At 40.6% G+C, this 19,887-nt stretch overlaps 1 protein-coding gene across 1 annotated transcript in view; it reads left to right on the top strand.

Moving 5' to 3' along the window:
• The window catches only part of Tapt1 (transmembrane anterior posterior transformation 1), a 50,644-nt gene extending 31,685 nt beyond the window's left edge, over window positions 1-18,959 (top strand). The window contains exons 5-14 of the mRNA XM_034508740.2: window positions 591-726; window positions 1,470-1,567; window positions 1,900-1,969; window positions 5,334-5,414; window positions 7,530-7,639; window positions 8,929-8,988; window positions 9,327-9,395; window positions 11,248-11,324; window positions 14,885-15,045; window positions 16,906-18,959. Coding sequence (XP_034364631.1) covers window positions 591-726; window positions 1,470-1,567; window positions 1,900-1,969; window positions 5,334-5,414; window positions 7,530-7,639; window positions 8,929-8,988; window positions 9,327-9,395; window positions 11,248-11,324; window positions 14,885-15,045; window positions 16,906-17,135 — 1,092 coding nt within the window. The 3' untranslated portion in view covers window positions 17,136-18,959. The remainder of the gene's footprint in view (window positions 1-590; window positions 727-1,469; window positions 1,568-1,899; window positions 1,970-5,333; window positions 5,415-7,529; window positions 7,640-8,928; window positions 8,989-9,326; window positions 9,396-11,247; window positions 11,325-14,884; window positions 15,046-16,905) is intronic.
• Window positions 18,960-19,887: the final 928 nt, after the last annotated feature.

Below are 19,887 nucleotides of genomic sequence, written 5' to 3'. Positions count from 1 at the left end.
CCCTTTGGGGGGTCAACAGACTCTTTCACAGGGGTCACATAGCAGATGTCCTGCATAGCACATATTTACATTATGATTCATACCAGTAGCAACATTGCAGTTATGAAGTTGGGGTCACCACAAGATGAGCAACTGTATTGCAGAGTCACAGCATTAGGGAGGCTGAGAACACTAAGTTAAAGTAAAGATCCCCACTGCTTGCACAGTTCTGAGAACATATGCTGTCAAATCGCAAACCTATGGAAACCCATATATACACTGTTTTTTGTTGTTATTTTTGCAATGAATTGTGAGGTTTCTAAGTAACTTAATTATATATGCTTAGAATACTAAATATAAGTGGCTTTGAACTTTTTACAGCAAATTTCCCAATTTTTTCCATTTTGTTTGTTTGTTTTGTTTTGTTTTCACAAATGGCTAATTCAACAAGTCCCATTCTGGTTCCATAAATGTATTGGGTCCTCAGCATGCACAGGAAGCACATGCAAGGAAGTGTAAGCAGCCTTCTTCAGCTTCCCTTCCAGGACTGCAAGCCTCGGGCCTGACAGCTAGTAAATTCTGAAATGTGTGCCCACTGTTTCTCTCTGCAGGTAGCCGATCGTCTGTTTTCCTCGTTTGGACAAGATATCTTAGATGCTCTCTACTGGACAGCCACAGAGCCGAAAGAAAGAAAAAGAGCACACATCGGCGTAATTCCTCACTTCTTCATGGCTGTTCTCTATGTCTGTATCCTTTGAGACTTAGAGGACATTCCAGCAACCTGTGCTGCTTTGTTCACCCACCCTGCACATAATGGGTGTGCATGTGAAGGTGACCTTAGTATTCCATATCACCAAAAACACCAACTCCACACTTACTTCTGGGTTCACTTTGAAAACCTTGAGTTGCTATAATACAGGTGTATATCTCTATAATACAGGTGTATATCTCTTAGTCTCTTCTTTCATCATTTGCCATAATTTCTTCCACTTTTAATTAACACCTTTTTTTAAGGGCCTTCTGTTTTTGTTTGGTTGGATTTTTGGTGATGGTGGTTTTGGGTTTTTTTTTATTTGTTTGGTTTTCGAGACAGGGTTTTTCTGTGTAGTTCTGACTGCCTTGGAACTCACTCTGTAGACCAAGCTGGCCTAGAACTCAAAGATCCACCTGCCTCTGCCTCCCAAGTGCTGAGATCAAAGACGTGAGCCACCACGGTCTGGTGAGGGCCTAACTGTGCCAACTACCAGAAGTACAGTTCTAATTAATAGATGTTCAGATTTTCACTCTGCTTCTGCTTCTTTCATATAGAGTACATATATCATTTCAAGTTTATATCAACTAGATAGTAAGGAAATTGTGACAATAAGAAAATATTTGTTAGGCAAATTTGATTTAGAAAATATGGTCATTTTCCCATTTTTTTGCCTTGTAAATTATATGATATTGTGTTAATAATTGTGAAACAGGTGTTTTCTTTGACTTGCTCTTAGTTCTACATGCAATTCTTATCATGGTTCAAGCGACAACTCTCAATGTAGCTTTTAACTCTCACAACAAGTCACTGCTTACGATCATGATGTCTAATAATGTAAGTATGAGGTCACACTTTGCACTGGAAGTTTAGGAAGGAATTCTTGGGTACCTGTTAGTCTAAGAAGCTTTGTGTGAAGAGAGTTGATTTTTACAACTGTTAAGGTGTTAAAGTGATAAAGATGGGGGCTGGAGAGATGAGCACCAACTGCTCTTCCAGAGGTCCTGAGTTCAGTTCTCAGCAACCATATGGTAGCTCGTAATCATCTGTAATGTTCTTATTCCCTCTTCTGGTGTGCATGAAAACAGAGTGTGTGTGTGTGTATAAAATGTTTATATTTAATCAATGTTTTTAAAGTGACAAAGATGGTGTTTCTGTTGCTATTTCAGTTTGTTGAAATTAAAGGAAGTGTATTCAAGAAGTTTGAAAAGAACAATCTTTTTCAGATGTCAAATAGTGGTAAGTTGTTCGATTCTGATTAAAGTTCTAGTTAATAGTCATTGAAAGTGACTCATTACCATAAACAAATGTTGAATAATAACATTTTAATTAAAAGTAATTGTATTTCAAAACAATTTTTAAAGGTTTAAAAATTGTGTCTTCTAAAACAGATTAGTAGTTAGTGAGATATTTTTTACCCTCTCCCTCAATCACGAAGATAGGGTGCAGATTAGACCAGATTAAACATAGATAAAGTCAGGTTTATTAGGAGGCAGCTCTCAGCGTGTTCACCTTTCTCACAGGTAGAGGTCAGTGAAGTCACACATCCAGGCTAAAGCAAGGAGTATTTATAAGTTTAGATGTGGAGTAATGATGTGCCAGCTAGAAGCTGGGATGGTGGCCATACATGGTCAAAAGCTGAGCCTCTGGGCGGGCATTCTTGGGTGGGTTGTCAGAAACAGGGGACAAGGAATGATGACGTGTTAGCCAGAGTTTTCTCTAAGCAGATGGGGAATTTTCTCTGTGCAGGTGGGGTTGAGGGAAGGAGGTCAGACATGGTTTCCAGCTTGTGCAGGAGATGAGCAGGGGTTCCAGTCTAACAGCTACATCCGGAATAAAGGTTAAATGAAAGACCTTTGGTCCCCGTCCTCCTCTGATAATGTTAATTTAAAGTAATTTATTGCTGTAAGTGTAAGTGCTACATCTTAAAATTTTTTTTAAAACTGATAATGTTAATTTAAAGTAATTTATTGCTGTAAGTGTAAGTGCTACATCTTAAAATTTTTTTAAAATAAAATATAGAAGAAAATATTCACAAGCTTTGTTTAAGGGAACATTTTTAGAGACTATACAAAATTACTAGCTATAAGAACAATATATAAATTGATTTTCAAAACTGTAAAAAAAAAATCTATGCTGGTTAAAAAGTAAATGAAAAGGCAGGGGCTGGAAAGGGGGCTCAGACTGCACAGAGAAACACTGTCTTGAAAACCAAACAAACAAAAAACCAAAACCACCACCACCATCAGAAGTTAAGAGCATTGGGCTCCTTCAGAGAACCCGTGTCTGCAACTCCAGTCCCAGGAGATCTAATGTCTCTTCTGCTCTCTGTGGGTACTACAGGGATACAGAGCACAGATATACTTAGAGGCAAAACACTCATACACATAAAATAAAAATGAAGAGAAAATATTTTTTTAAATGAAAAAGCAGATCATATATATGTCAAGAGAAAAAAGTTGAGTGTGTGTGTGTGTGTATAGATATAGATATATAGATATATACATACAAAGACACTACCATTCCTGAATACATATTGCAAAATTTGCCAGTTAATTATGAAAGTGACATGACGTAGAGTAGCAGAAGGATTGGATTTTGAAACTGAAAAATGTATTAAGTTCACATGCATCATTAGGGAAGTACAAAGGCAAGTCAATGGGACATCACTGCTGCATTACCTCCCGGAATGCTATTGTAGGCTGACAGTGCCAAGGAAGATGGGGGCTAACTGCTTCTCCATGCTGTGAGGGTGTGAACATTGCAACCACTCCAGAAAGCTTTGGGACAGCTTTCTTTGTGGCTGCATTATACGAAGAAGCCCACTTGGCTGATTTCAAATTATGTGCTCCATTTCCTTCTAAGAAGGATTGGCTTAAGAACCAAATTTGTCATATACAGCCATTCTTAGTAGGATTGTTGTGAGTACATTTCTTGTTAACTTTGTTCATGAAAATTAGAAAGCACACATACAGAGACAAATTTGTGAATAACTGTATAAAATATCAGTTAAACATTAGAAAAGCAATCCTGTGAATTAAGATCCATCTCTAAGTACAGAGAATATTTCCTCCCTTCAGTCTGACGTTGCTAGGACCTATGCAAGGACAGACTTTCAGTTACACCCCCTTTGAAATCATGCAAAAGAATGTACGCATATATTGTGGAGCTGGTTAGAATGGGAACTTGAAAACCTCACATTTGCTTTTCCCATTTTTTTATGCATTTCAGAGGAAGTGTTTCTGTGCTCTGTACCTTGAAATCAATTGTTGTATATACCTTACACATGGTATTGTGTAAGGATTCATGCTCTGGTTTCACAGATAGCATTTGTGCCCACTGAAAGTATAGTTCAGACCTGCTACAAGTGAGAAGCTTGGCAACTGTGAAGGCAAAGGAGCCAGCTCTGCATGGGAGAGTTCAAGATCGTAAGGAAGGCACAGACAGTAAAGGTAGCTCACCTAGACGGGATAATGAAAAGAAAGTCCAGTCATGCTCTAGAGCAGCAAGAACAGGAAGTGAAGAAGCAGAGTCAGTCCCACAGAGGACAGTGAGGTGAAATTGGGCTGCAGCGTGCTGACAGCTGTGCCACAGTCAGGTGGAATGCAAGCTGTGCTGTGTGAGTGGCAGCTCATATCCATAGCTCCCAGGCTCACACACATACACACACACACACACACACACACACACATGCACACAGTACACACTCACTGTCACACGTACTTAGTTCATGACTACATGGTATCTTGGACTCCTAGAAGAAAATAACAACTGAAAAAGTTGAAATACATAAACTGACTTTGACATGACTTCAGTTTTCTATTTTCACTAAATTCACTCCAATTAATCACACACACACACACACACAAAACCACACACAAAGAAATTCTCTACATACCACCAAGGAATGCTATTACAATGCCAGTATTCTCTTGGGTAAGAAATTACATGCTCCTTCCTTACCAGGTTAGATATTTCCTGGAAGCTCGTAAGTTTTATTTTACCCAGAGTCTTATATTTTATTCTCTCATTCTGTTTTTCTTTTATAAAATGAAAACAGTTGTCATATATTCCCAAAGAATGTTAGAGGCACTTAATGACCCAATTTGAACATCCTTAATTTTCTTAAGTTTCCATACTAGAAATATGTTGGAAAATTAAGTAATGGCTTACACACATGTGTATGTATGAATACATATGTACACACACACACTAGTCATCAGTTAGCCCTCTGTGTCTCTGCTTCCTGCCTACATGGTTATGTCTGTAGGAAATAGTCTAAGCAGGAACCACATCTGTATTGAACGTGGCCAAACATTTTCTAGTCACTGCTCCCTACGTAAAACAATTATATTGATTGTTTTTAAGTTATATTGACTATTATGAGAAATCTAGAAATGACTCAGCATATGACAGAAGGTGATAGGTTATATACAGATAGAGCAGTGTTTATATAAGACACTGTGAATTTTGGTACATAAAATGGAACCCCATGGATTCCAAAAATCACTATTGTTTTACAGATGTTTTAATATAATTATTTTAAGCATTTCCCTACTTAATACACAGTAGTACTTAATATTCAATCTCTCTCTCTTTTTAGATATTAAGGAACGATTTACAAATTACGTGCTTTTGCTAATAGTGTGCTTAAGAAACATGGAGCAATTTTCTTGGAATCCAGGTAACTCTCTCTGGAATCAAATATGGCATCCTGTTAATTTACTCTTGAGACAAATTAAGGCTGGCCATTGGTAGCACAAGTCTTTAATTCCAGTACTTGGAAGGCAGAGGCAGGAGTGAAGTCAGTGCTGAAATGACTATCTGTACCACGTACCACTGTTTGTGACTGGAAATGGCTCTTCCAGGGGAACGGATGCATCATCCCAGCAGGCTGGGATGCTGTCATTCTCAGAAGACCCACAACGTCTCTGCAGGTGTTCTGGTGAATAAGCACTGCAGCTCAGGGCTCTCTGTTGGAGCTGTATCTGATGCAGTTACTCTGGTTACCGTTAGGGTAGAGTCCTGCTCTTCATCACATTGACCATTTTTAAACGGAAGTGGATTAGAAATAGAGTGAAAACAGTAACCTTATCTCCACAGAGTTCCTTATCTCCACTCCTGAATCTGGACTGACAGGATGTTGTCAGATTCCACAAGTATTCACCTGTTCAGTTAGCAGTTGTGAGAAGTGCTAAGGAGTGTGCAAGACCTGTAAGCTGCTGAGGTAGAAGGCAAAGATGATCACAGTGCACAGTGAGGTGGGAGGCAACCGCTGCTTAGGTAGCTCTGATCATTGAAAAGCTCCATTTCTTGATGTACAGTTTTGTTCTTAATGGAACAGACAGTGTTTATACTTTTTGTGTTCCTGCCAGCATCGAGGATGCCCTTGACATCTGAAGCCTCTTGTTAACTTAGTGGTTTGTTTTTAGGAACATTTGAAGAATTAGGATCATATATAAAATGATAGTGAGTTTGGAAACTCATTTCCATAAGTTACCTTTTTACAAAACCTGTAAGGCCAAATCGTAGATCTTATCAGGTGTGAACTGAATAGACCCAAAGGCCACTTGACCTGTGGTGGGAAAGCTCCTAATGCCACACACCTGACTTTGTGTTATCTAGATGCTTTCAAAGCAAGTAGTTTTGTACTTACACATGTGTGTATGTGCACATGCGTGCTCACTTGCACACTCAAGCAAAGGTGGAAGAGCAACTTGTGACAGTTGCTTTACTCCTTTGACAGTGGCAGTTCTGGGGCATAAACTCAGTGGTCAGGCTTGGCAGCAAGTGCCTTTTACCCATTGAGCCATTTCTCTGACTGGATGCTTTTGGTGCATAGTTAACAAGATTAGCTAATAATTTTCCACAAAAGACAGAGTGGGCATGTATGACCCCAGGAGCCGAGATGGGATCAGTCCCACAGGAACAAAATTGCTATGCCAAAGGAGGACCTGAGCCTCCTGAGGACTGGATCTGTAATCCTATAACTGTACTTAAGTGTCCTTTATCACCACTGTGCAGTGACAAAGTGACATGCTTGGATGCTGTCACTGTTTTGAACATCACACTTCCCCATTGTACCCCGGGTAACTAACAACAAAAATACTATTTTGTATGAAAAGTACATTGTTGCATACCAGTACCTCAGTTAAATCTTAGAGTTATGAAATGTAGAGATTTGTATTATTCTTATTTTGTAGATGAGGAAACTGAAATTTAGATCTTAGGAAATTTGTGTAAGAACATTGCAGGCAATAGCAGCACTTGGTTTTAAGAGTTCCAGGAGTCTCATAGCTTCAGTGAGTTGCCAGACTCAGAAAAGCTCTGTATTGTAGGCAGCCCTGCCCTCTGGTTGTTCATGCAGAGTTGTAAGTCATGTCTGTGTGGCTGTGAAATAAATGAACCTCAGGTTCTTTAAGTCATAGTGAGCAAGGAGGAAAAAGCATGAGTCTAGCGGCCCGGTACTTACTGTCAGACTGAGGCAGTAATGGCTTTCTAAAAAAACTACTTACCCATGTCACCTCTCTGGTGTCTAGACTTCTCAGAGGCACAGGTTCTGCAGGACACTGGCCTGCAGATGAAATGGCACTAGGACAGTACTGAATAAATAGTATCCTTTAATGTGGTAAAGTGTGACGCAGACAGTGAAGATTATGATTGGTAGAATGCTACTTCTCCACTATGAATTGAAAATACTGGCGTGTACCCTGTTGGAGGTCCCAGGCTGCTGGGAGCTCGAGATGCAGGTTCTGCTTATGTAAAGAATTCTAATTATGTGTTTCTTCCATGCTTATAGATCATCTCTGGGTGTTGTTTCCTGACGTCTGTATGGTGATTGCATCAGAAATTGCTGTGGATATTGTAAAGCATGCCTTTATCACCAAATTCAATGACATCACTGCAGATGTATGTATTTCTAGTAATTCCTGTTCATTGTTTCCCTGATTGCTTATATCATAAAGATGTAGCCTTTGGTTTATTAAATTTATGAATTTTTAAAATCATACTGAGTATTTTTAAAATAGAACTATCAAAACCTTGACAAGTTTACAAGTTGACAAACTTTCATAGTTTAAAAGTTGGCTTTTTTTCCTTTTTATTTTTGGTGTTTAGAGACAGGGTTTCTCTGCATAGCCCTGACTGTCCTGGACCTCACTCTGTAAACCAGGCTGGCCTTGAACTCAGAGATTCAGAGATCTGCCTGCTTCTACCCCCCCGCCCCCCCAAGTGCTGGGATTAAATAAACAGATGCCTAAATTCCAGGAGATGAGCTGTACATTTTACTTGTGAACTCCCTTGCAGAAGCTATGAGGAATTTGCTTTATGTTGTACATTTTCTGTAGTATCTTTAGGAATAGGTCTGAGGCTGTACATCACTATACAGATCCAATGAAGGTAGGTGCCCTGTACAACCTCATCCTTAGTTCTGGAACGGAGAACTGGCCCAACAGCTTTCTTGATATTCTGGAGTTATATTTTTGACAACCATAAACTGGTTCTTATTTATTGTTTTGCTCAAAGATTTAAAATTGAGTGTGGCATCAGGTGGGAACTCTGTTTCTGGTTTGTTGAATGCTTGAAGCATCGTTTTCTGTCCCTTCAGTAAAGCAGGAATTGAAAATGAGTTCATCATTTTCTCTCTTGGCTTCCTCAATGAAAGATCATTCTCTTTTCATAGGGTCATTTTCTCAGTACCTGAAATTAAAATTAAAGGTTTGATTCAGGTAGCTCATGGTAATTTTAGTGGAAATACAGTTGTCAAAGCTCCCTAGTGGCTGTTATAAGTGCTCTAATGCGGTCCAGCCCCAGTTTCTGTCTCTCATTATCAGCATCCTTTTTGGGGAAGGTGTTATTGTTGTGGTTAAATACACAGTCATAATACTTATAATTGTGCAGTCAAAATTCCACAATTATTTTTCCTATATATCACTGCTTAAAGCAGCCCCTTCTCCCTAAATTCTAAATTATGGGAATGAGAGTCGTTGGCTATTATTTGTCTTTAAAGAAAATCCTTTATAAGCCCATGAATGTAGCAGCTCAGAGAAATTAGACTGTTTTCCTCAAGTGATGGGGTCTGGTGCTAATTAGCATCTGCCCTGTGTAATTAGGAAGCATTTCTCTCCACAGAGTCTAAGCCTATCCACTGCGTGCATTTGTTCTAGTCTACATCATCCTTTTTTCTTATTTTTCCTCAGGTCTACAGTGAATATAGAGCCAGCCTTGCTTTTGACCTTGTTAGTAGCCGACAAAAAAATGTAAGCATTTTATTAAAGGTGTTGTCTGAAGTTAACTCACCAATGGATAAATGTGCTACAGATAAAACTAAAGACTTGAACCTGCCTTCTTGTAGACAGTAAATACTTGGGCAGTAATCACAGTAAATAGAATGTGTTTCTGCAGCATTGTAGAAATGATAGAGCTTTTTACTCGAAGCTCATGTCCACCATTTTGGCTCCTGTATCCTTCTATTCAGTTACATGGCAGGTGCTGGTTCTCTTCTGTTCTTAAGGCACCTGTTCAGAGCATTTGCTGACAGTGAGTAGTGCTTTCTAGATGCTGATTAACTGAGTGGTCCATTTCTCCTTTGATGCAGGCATACACAGACTACAGTGACTCGGTAGCACGAAGAATGGGATTTATTCCTCTCCCGCTGGCTGTCTTAGTAAGTTCATGCTTTTCTGTTCTTGTCATGACATGGCCATCATCATAAAACATCAGTATATATTATCAGTAACTTTATTTCAACGGGACTTGCTTATTTTAAGAAATGATAAGTAACCTGAAAGAAAAGTTTGTCTTAAATTATAAATGCATCCTTCCTTTCAGTTTTGAGCTACCCAGAGGGAAAGTGACATCATGGGGCTGCTTGTCCAGGTAGCTTTCCTAGCAGTGAGGCTATTCTCTGGCCTATCCGTTGGGCAAACAATTGTTTTCTCTTATGGGTAACCCCAGAGGTGGACATTGTGCTGCGGCTACTGGAGCATGGAGGTGGCCGCATAACTGATGCTGTTTCTAGAGAGCACTTCAAGACTGACATGCTAGATGCCATCAGTCCAGTGCTGGGAATTGACACTGAGGAAGTAAATGCAGAAGGCACAGTGTGAGTGGTGAGCAGGACCAAGCGTTGCATTGTGCTTAAGGAGGGTCTGACTGCCCCTCTACACTACTGGGTTCAGCACCAAAACAAGTAGAGCTGTTTTTAGTAGAAGGCCTGAAAGCAGTTGTGTGCAGGTCAACTAACACATGTATAAGAAAGCTAGAAGTCATAACAAGTGTGTTTAGATTGGTTTGCCCAACAGTTTGAGATGGTGGACGATGATAGGCTTAATGTAAAATTTCAACAGCTTAATGGTTAACAAATCCTAAATGTTGCTATGGTTTTAGTTACTTACTATATAGCAATGCAAATTTCTTTTCTTTAGGAAAAGGCCATCTAAAATTTTGGAGAAACTTAGGTTTTAAAGGTTATCTAGTAAAAGTTAAACGAAAAAAATAGAATGTCAAATTTTTCTACTTGTTTTTCTGGTATTAGAAAGATGATCTAGTCAGTCATGAGGGTAAATCCAGACTACTCAAGTGATTTTTAATAGAAGGATTAGTTATGTGTAGTGGCTACTATGTAAGAGTAGCTTTCTGTGCTAGAGGCTGGGGTACAGGTAAGGTCTTTATGGTGTTTTTCTCATAGTGAAATTTGATTAAACATATGACAGTCCATTTCCATAGCTCACTTTTGTTGTTCTTTTTATTTGTAGCATTTAATTATATTTAAGGCACCACAATAGAGTTTTGATATTACTGGATGAAGCCAGTTACCTCTGCTTCATTTCTATGTAGCTGCTCGTGTAGCTGTAATGTGTAAATTATTCTCTCAGCTACTCCCACCAGATTCATCCAACTGGCTTCCTGGGATAATATTGCTATGTCTATATTTCTGTTACATAAGAAACGAGGTGTTAAAGGGAAAAAAAAGAAACAAGGTGTTAGCCATAGGTAACCAACAAGACAGAAGTTCGTGGCTTTTAAGTAATAATTGTATGCTTAATTTCTTAAAGAATGTAAGTCTTTCAAGATTCCCTTTGCTCTATGTGTCCTACAAGTTATTGAGGGCTCTTAAAGAATTTGAACAATGGACAGGAAAAAACAGGAAAGAGAAAAAAAATGCTCAACTGGTATTATCTCTGGCAAGACCTAGATGAGCTCCTTCGGCCCTTACAGAATGAGTTTGCACGTTACAAATGACAGCTGATGTGCACTCTGTGGGATGTAAGTGAAACAGGCTGTGTGGCCTTCCAGGAGTGGGCAGCAGCAGGCCTGGCCTGAGCAAACCCACACCACCACAGATGACTAAGGAAGCATATGTGTGAGGAAGTCTAGACCCAACCTCTTGGACTTAGGTGCAAATATGCTCTAAAATGTTAAAATAAGAGAGAAAAAACAATTTTTAAATATCAACTAATAACTCTGTGGTTCTGTTTTGTCGCTGTGTTTCTGTGTTTTGGTTTGTTTCTGGCTAGCTCATCAGAGTTGTAACAAGCTCAATTAAAGTGCAAGGAATCCTGTCCTATGCCTGTGTCATACTCTTCTATTTTGGGTAAGATCAACTATTCTTGATTATGTTTTGACTTTACAGTAAAGTATGTATTGACTGAAGATGTAATAGAAACTAATTGCGTCCAATGGTATTTTTCCTATTCTATGTACTTGAGTTTGAATCAAAAGTTTACAGTAAGGTCTTTTTGCTCGATACTTATATTTCATCCATACTTTATTCTTTTTAGGAAAAAGTCTTTCATTAGAGTCATGTTTTCATATTTTAAAACCCCTTTGATTTTCCCTTGTACTTGCCACGCTAATATTCAGCACACTGGGCTTGTTTCACATTAACCTAACTGATGCAAAAATGTACTTTTTGTGTCAATACCCAACTGAACCTTTTGCAAATTTGGTCCCAACTAGCTTACATACATATCTAGTTGAGAAATACAAACATTAAGTAAGCAGTCTAAGTAAGTTATAATAATCATAAATGATAACAAGAAAATGATGATGACAAATGTTATTTTGCTACTTTTGGAGTTTTCAAAAAGTGAACCAAAGTAAGGAGCTGACTTGAGTTCTAATGCCTTTGCCCAAAGGGCAATCAGTAACCCATGGCTGAGCTGGTTGAGGAGTGCTGGTCTGTGGGAGAATACAGCCCTGAGCACCTCCAGAAGAAAAGGCTGTAGAGCTCTAACTTCCTGTAGAGCCTGGTTTCCAAAGCCATCTGTTGTTCTAGTTTCTCATTTGAATGTTACATATACCTTCCTGGCACCCACATACTGCCGGGTATGTGGCAGGCACCCAAGACTCCTCTGTGCAAGTAACTCAGACATGGTCACTCCTGTGGGCTACACTTGATATCCCTTGGGTATTGCAAGTCATGAGTATTTCACAGTCACAGTGCCTGTCTCAGCCCTCCTCCAGAGCTGTGTTCAGGTGACATGACTGATTGAATGCTGAGCTTACAGGTGTGCACCACCATAAATAATGTGTGTGTAAACACAGCACCTGCTGTGCTGGGCATTGTCGTGGGACTCTGGGCATGCTAAGCAGACACTGAACTACTAACTGTCCGACTAACTGAACTACATCTCCAGCACACACTTTTGTTGTTTGTGAGACAGGATCTCACATAGCTCAGGCTGGCTTTGAGCTCACTATAGACCAAAGGCTGGTTTTGAACTCTTGATTCTCCTTCCTTGCCTCCTGAGTGCTGGGATTATGGCAGCATGCCACCATACACAGCTCTCTTAACATTTGTTTTTTACATTAAGTTATACAGTATTAGAAATTTTACTGTTTACTTTGTTTTCCAGGTAGGACTAAAAACTTCCATCCCAGAAAATTGACTTATTTTTATTTTCTGGACTCTTGCAGTCTTCTTGCATATTTTCCCTAAGCTGTTTCTTCCTTTGACTAGAATTACATTGGCCTTTTTTTTTTTCCCTTCTCTTTTTCTATTACTAATATGCCAAAGGTGTTCCAACTGCACACTGAAGACAATGTTAAAACTTTAAACTATGTGTTATTTTTGAGGGTTACTATTTAAGGAGATTTTTTTTGTACTTAGACTGCATAACGGTAGATATTAAAATATGTCTTAAAAACGAGAAAATGAATCCTGATGCTTCTTCTGTGGTGCAGGCTCCCACACCCTGCCGTTGGTATTCTCAGCATAGTTCCCTTTTTTTCTACTTGCTCCTGTTTTTGTTGAAAGTTATTTGTTCTCATAGTTTGAACATAAATCATGAAAGTGATGCTTGCATATAGCGTACTTGAAAACCTTTGTTTGTTACAATAGTTTCTGCATAGTTCTCCGGAGAGGACGTGTGCTGGTCAGCTGTGGGGGAAGGCGAGCCCACCTCTGCCCTTCCCCATCTAGTCAGCAGCCTTACCTGCCAGCTTTCAGGCTGCTCTAGGGATCGGCCAAAAAGAAAACAGACAAGTGTTGTCCCTTGGTATGGCTGAAATTATAGCATGAAATAGACAGACAGGAGATACATTCTGAAGGGACTGTTGGTAGTGAGCAGTGTGAAGAAAACGTAGAGGTGTCAGGAGATGGAAAGTGACAGACAGTGGCTTAAGTTGTGAGCACAGCAGAAAGCAAGCAGAGTTGACCCAGACAATACAGAGTGTAAGCCTAGACTGTGAAAAGGCCCCTGGTTGGGGAGGTAGCTCCAGAGTCTCACAAGAAGCCAGAGCCACTCAACTCCCGTGTGGAGGATGGGCTGAGGTGTGACAAGAGGAACAGTGAGTTAGAAAGCAGTGGGAGGACTAGCACGTGTGGTATCGGGTGGGTGCGCATTGCCTGTCCACCAAGTATAAAGGAGCGACTCACATATGGTTGCAGAATCTGGGCTCGAGCAGTGAAGGCAATAGAGTTGTCACCTACTTTAACAAAAGCAGCATTTACGGCGGGGAGAGCAGGTCCTGAGGTAGGGATGACTAGAATTGGGGATTGGTTTGCTAAGTTTGGAATTCTCTTAGGCAGAACCCCAGAAGTAGGGGAGGAGAAAAGGTTGGTGTGGGGAGATCTGGAACTGACAGCAAATTTGCGCTTGTGTTCCACGGGGCCATCTATGCTGTGCTCTGAGCCCTAGTGAAAGAAAGGCCCGAGGACCAGGCAGGCATCCTCATCTGTTTCCTGTATTGACTCACAGGTTGAGCCACTGATGCTTCTCACTGGCTTGTAATTCCATGTTACTGACAGTCTCATCTCAGGCACACACAAAAACAGCAACCTACTTGTTCTCTTGTGTTATAGCTGTCAGTCATGGCCCACGATGTGTGAGAAGATGGGACTGGCATGCTGTGCTCTTTAAACTGTATTGCCATAATTATAGCAGATGTTTTACAGTATTAGGTTTTGGCCTAAAATTTCCATGTCTGTAATTATAGGTGTTAGCAGTTTATTTTAATAAAGTACAAGATGAAGCTAACTTTTCTTAATTATAATCTTTTTAATAGAAGCAAAATGTTAGAAATAATCCATATGTCCAGAAATGGGAGCTATTAAATAGTTTTTGTTATATAGCCCATACCACAAAGCATTTGTACGATCACTTAGGAACAGTAGTGGACAAGAAAAAAATTGTCAACTCTGTAGTGTGTGTGTGTTATGTAGGAATCAGCTGTGAAGGATTTTGCCCAGGACCACAAAGAACTCTACTCATACACTGACACTATATCCCTCCTCTTGTTCCCACTTTGCCTCTACTAAACCTTGTAAATAGACCCCATTTCTGTGCAGGGGGAAGGTACAGATGATGTGTTCAGAGCAAATGGCTGATAATAAACTGGGTGCCACACAGGGAATTGTCTCTTATTTTTTGTCCATCTGAATCTGCCTATTTTATAGAAAAGAGTGTATGTTGGATTATCTGTATTAGGAAAAGCTGCTGGCTGGTAGAATTTGTTATGAATTAGAATGTATCAGAAGTCTTCCTTTGTGATAAAGAACTCAAGCTTTGTACCGGAACTCATCTTGCACAGCCCAGGTCCTCTGACTCCTGGGTCCATCCCTCAACCTGTCTCATATCTCAGAAGCCAGGCTAAGAGGTTGGCCTACACCATGACTTAGATCAATTCCAATAACTTCGTATCCTTTCATAGGTTGATCTCCTTAAAAATACTTAATAGCATTGTGCTATTGGGAAAGTCATGTCAATATGTGAAGGAAGCCAAAATGGAAGAGAAGCTATTTAATCCTCCCCCAGCCAGCACACCCGGAAAACCCTCCAATAAATCCCAGAGCAAGTGCAAGTCCTCTCAAGGTATGTTGGCTTCAGAGTTCATCATCTGAATTCTTCTTGGTAAATCGTTGCTCAGCCAAGGTTAAGTGCTGCTTAGAGATGTTTTCATTCTCCTTCACTGCTGGGTCCTTTAAAGTTACATCTGGAACAGATACACCTGACCCAGCACTGTTATTGCATTTGCTAGTCTATTGTTCTGTTGGTGATTAATGAGAACCTATTACATGTCAGGACCAGGGGCTATAGTAGGGGGAGGAAAAGGCCTTGTCCTGATCTGGTAAACTTGATCTGGGCTGTTGGGGAGAGGGGAAGAGCAGTAAGTAGAGCATGTGTCAGGCTGCAGTGAGGAAAGGGAAGATGAACTGGGCAGAGGCCTTTGGTGTTTGGAAGAATAGCAGCAGGTGGTGCTGTGGTAGGATAGGGCTGACTTGGTTTGAGGCCTAGAACTGTACCTCCCCATACCCCAGGGCCCGGTCACTCTTGCAAGGCTCTTGGCATAGAATTGAAAGGGAAAGGAGGCCAGTGCATCTAGACAGCACCCAGCTATGCTGGAGAATGCAAATCTTGTTCTGAACAGGGCAAAGGAACCAGCTGGTCCAGGGTCTAAACCAGGGCCAGACTCCTGTGTGTTTTCCCAGAAGCTAAAATGGAAGCTCAGGTGGTACTTCACTATAAGAACATGTAAGTGCTGTTAGTGATGCAAAGATTGCAAGTGTGTCACCATATATTCTATTACTTTAAGAAATTAGTAAATGCCCATCTTACTTTCAAGAAGGGGCAGTCTAATGGAGGATAGCCATTAGATCAAGTTGTCATGTCATATCAAGTACATTTAAGATGAGTAGCTTAAGGATGCCCTAGAGGTCAAAAGACTACAAGCTAGAGATGATTCAGAAGGGTGTTGAAAGCTGAGAACAGTGTTCGGCTCTTCACTTTCTCGGAGTCACAGAAGACCACTAGGTCTCAACAGGAGTGCACATGGCAGTTAATCTACAGCTCACTCTGGTTTAAAGCTTCCTAAAAGGATCAGATTGTGGGGAAGGGTACTGAATGAGGTTGAGGATGTTGGCTCAGTGGTTGAACACTTAACCTAGCAAGCATAAAGTGCTGGGTTCAGTCCCCAGCATCTGGGGGAAGGAAGGGGAAGGAGGGTGGATTTATATAATTCAGAGGTCAGTGGGTCTAGTGTCTTCAGCTGCCTCCACTGCTAGGCTCTTAGATTCCTGCGTAGGGGTGAGCAGGTCGGAGTTCCTTCAGATGTGGACTTCCTGCAGGTGATGATGCTAGTCTGAGTCTAGCCATTGTACAGACAAGAGGTGGTACACCATAGTCTGCTTACCTCTTCCTGGAGGCCAGGGTGAAGAGCCAGTGTTGTTTTCCACTCAGGCAGTAGTCCTGAGAGATTATGGTTACATGGGAGGGAGCTGCAAAATCACAGGCAGGCTCTTGCCAGAATTGGGTGGTAGTATTACCTATGGGGTGGATAATATTTTGATGAACAGAGTGTGACTAGCTTCTAAATTTTAACGTAAATTACAGCTTACAGGGGCTGGAGAGATGGCTCAACAGTTAAGAGCACTGGCTGCTCTTCCAAAGGTCATGAGTTCAATTCCCAGCAACCACATGGTGGCTCACAACCATCTGTAATTGGATCTGATTCCCTCTTCTGATGTTTCAAGGATAGTGTGCTTATATACATTAAATAAATAAATATTTTAAAAAATTACAGCTTAACAGTATACTTTTAGTTTTCATTTGGTGTATCTAAGAGGAAAGATTATAGATACTTTCCAGTACTCTGAAAACATAAGTGGTTTGATAAGTATTTACTGTGACTGAAGGGAAATCATCTCCTAATCCAGTGAATCTCCTTTTCCACAGGCCTTTCCACAGAAGAAAACCTGTCTGCTTCCATCACCAGCCAGCCTGTTCATCAGAAAGAAAATGTCATACCCTTGCTTGTAACCAGCAATTCTGATCAGTTTCTGACAACCCCAGATGGTGATGAGAAGGACATAACACAGGAGAATTCTGAGTTAAAACACAGATCCTCAAAGAAAGATTTGTTAGAGATAGACAGGTTCACAATCTGTGGGAACCGGATTGACTGAGTCTGTGGCTAGTGAGATGAAGACGCCAGGCCCCGGGCCACAAATGCTGGGTGCCAGGACACTTGCTAAAAATGGCACTTAAATATTTATTTAAAAACTTAAATTATTAATGGCAAGCAAATCTTAGTATCTTTCTTCCAGTAATGTGGCCTTGCAGAAGGGCAGATCACGGAACAGCGATGGCCTCTGGCCTTGACTCTGGATGCTGACGGCTGATGGACACTTCCTCCTGCTTGGCCAACAGCAGTGCCACTTCCAGCACTTGGTCAGAACACTGCAAAAGCTCCTTTCCTTTGTCGGCCTGGGCTTCCAGAATGTTGGGTTTTCCTCAAGGCCTCTTCAGTATAAGGACACACCTGGGAAACTGTGAAGCTTTTTACCATGAGTTACTTTTCCAGCCTCAAGACTGTTTCCACACACTCTTTCCAAACTTGACTCCATCTGCCAAAGCATTGACAAGTTATTACATATAAATCCATATAAATGTTCTTACCACCAGAGTCATCCTTGGCAATACATCTGAGCTAGTCAGAATAGAAGGCTGCTTAACTACAAGTGACGAATAGCAGCGTCCAATAAGGAACAAGGAGCTCTTGGCCCAGTCACTTACTTTATGAAGGTCATGTATCACTGAGAAATGCTTCCTGCTGCCTCAGTTACTCTCAGGGCAGAGTATGGGCTGTGTGGCACAGGCACAGTGACAGTAAAAGGCACAGAGCAATGTCAACTTTAAGGTGCAGTATAGCCTGGCTTTGCTTTATGGCTAATTGCTTTATCGGTTATTCCAAGTTCAAGGATTTGGTGTTGAGTTGGCTGAAGAGCTGATACTAGCAATACGCTAGTTTGTTGTTGCTCTTTGGTTGGTTTTGAGTAACAGTTTTAAAGTATTCCCAGCAGACTGAGCAGCATCGCCTTGCTAGGCTTGTAAAATGCCTTTGTCTGTCTGTCTGTCGGTGTGTTCTGTGTGGGGAGGAAATGGTAAGTGCTTGTGCTGGGAGAGACCCTCACATCACCGACTGTAAATGGGGTGTTTGGGACATGAGGGGCTACTACAGTGTGGACACTGTAACTAGCAACCAAAAGGTGCTCTGAGGTTTTTGTTTGAGAAAAAGATGCTACCCTGCTTCATTACTACCTATTGGCATCCAAGGACAAGTTCTCCATACCCCACTTTATCTTGATCTTTTCTGCACTTCTCTTAGAAAGTTGACCGTTTCTGATCTGAACTGTCTTGAAGATGGTACTCTTAACTTCATTTCCTATGCTATCTTCCGAAACTCAGCTCTTATGCAAACATTTTGGGCACAGATGGCAAAGTTTAAATGGTTTGCCTGTATCCTGGATAAGCATAAAACTAGTTTGGATGCTTTGGCGTATGCATTTGAGATACAAGAGGGTTTCTAATGTTTTGCACTAACAGAATCTAAAGATAGCTGTTGGAGATACTATATATTTATGCCTAGTAAAATCAGGAAGCAATTTTAAGTTTAAAATGAGCATTTTTATTTTGTGTATGTTTTAGTGGGGCCCCACTTTTAAACTATTCTTTTTTACCACAAGAAAGTGTCCATGGCAACCAGGAGCAGTGCAGAGAATTCTTTGCCAAACGCAGCCCTGGTCAGAACAAGAACACGGCCTAGATGTATCTTTCTGTTCAGCTTGAGTTTTCTGTTTCCGCGCTGTTCTCTGAAAATCGCATTTCCTTTGCAGATGCTCTTGGGAGTGTGGATGATACTCAGCTCTGTCATAATGGCATTCAGTACTAATTTTATAAGTGCATCTTGTGTGAAACAATAAATTCAATTTTATAATCTTTTTTAAAAAGGTCACTGAATTTCTTATAGCAATGATTACTATTTGATGGAATGGATATCTCTCACTGAGATACTTCTAGTTTAAGCAGAACTTATTTCTAGTTTACAAATAATAGGTCTGTTAATTATGTTTAGTTACTCTTGTCCTAAATGATAAAAAAAAAAAAAAAAAAAAAAGTTGCATGTTGGTCATAGACCATTTAGTATCTCTTACCACATGATGACATTTGCATTCTATGGTGCATCTTGATGTCACATATCATAGTATCCTCTTGTAATAATATGGGAGTCACAGTCAAGACAGTTTTTAAATAGTCTAGGTAAGGTGTAACATACATCAGACTCATTTTAGCTTTCCTACAGATCAAAGTACCATGCTATTGATGAATTTATCTTGGCTCCCTGTGGTCTTGTGCCAGCATTTGAAAAAAAGGTATGCTAGAATTAGCTCCTCAGCATCGGCCTGGCCACCTCTGCAGCATGCCCTGCCACCTCTGTTAGCTCAGCAGAGATGAGTTCACAAGATTGTCTTAAAGTACTTTATTTTCATATGCCTCAGCTCCGGGTGTTTTTTTCTCACAGTGATATGTTAGCTGTTTCCTCTGTCAGGAACTGCCTGGAGCAAGGGATAGGATAGCAAGAGACATCAAGGTCCCTGCCTGATGGGCACAACATCAAGTATGTGTGGCAAACCTAGGATAGCACAATTCACATTGTGGTGTCAAGCTGCTCTTTCCTGTTCTGTGTGCTTAAGGTCACCTGATAGTGATTTCCCAGAGCTTTCTAAAAAGGGGGAGGGGGGAGGAAAAGATTTTTTACCAAACATTGCTAGTTGCCTGCCTGACTCTGACCTTCCTGCATACTGTGTACAGGACCGCAGCCAAGCTTCATGGCCCCTCACTGTGTGAGTCAGGTGAGTATACCATTTTCTAGTCAAT

Source organism: Arvicanthis niloticus, chromosome 7, assembly GCF_011762505.2.
Source record: "Arvicanthis niloticus isolate mArvNil1 chromosome 7, mArvNil1.pat.X, whole genome shotgun sequence".
NCBI lineage: Eukaryota > Metazoa > Chordata > Mammalia > Rodentia > Muridae > Arvicanthis > Arvicanthis niloticus.
The sequence above is the reverse complement of the archived record's forward strand: the minus strand, read 5'-3'. Positions and strand labels throughout refer to the sequence as shown.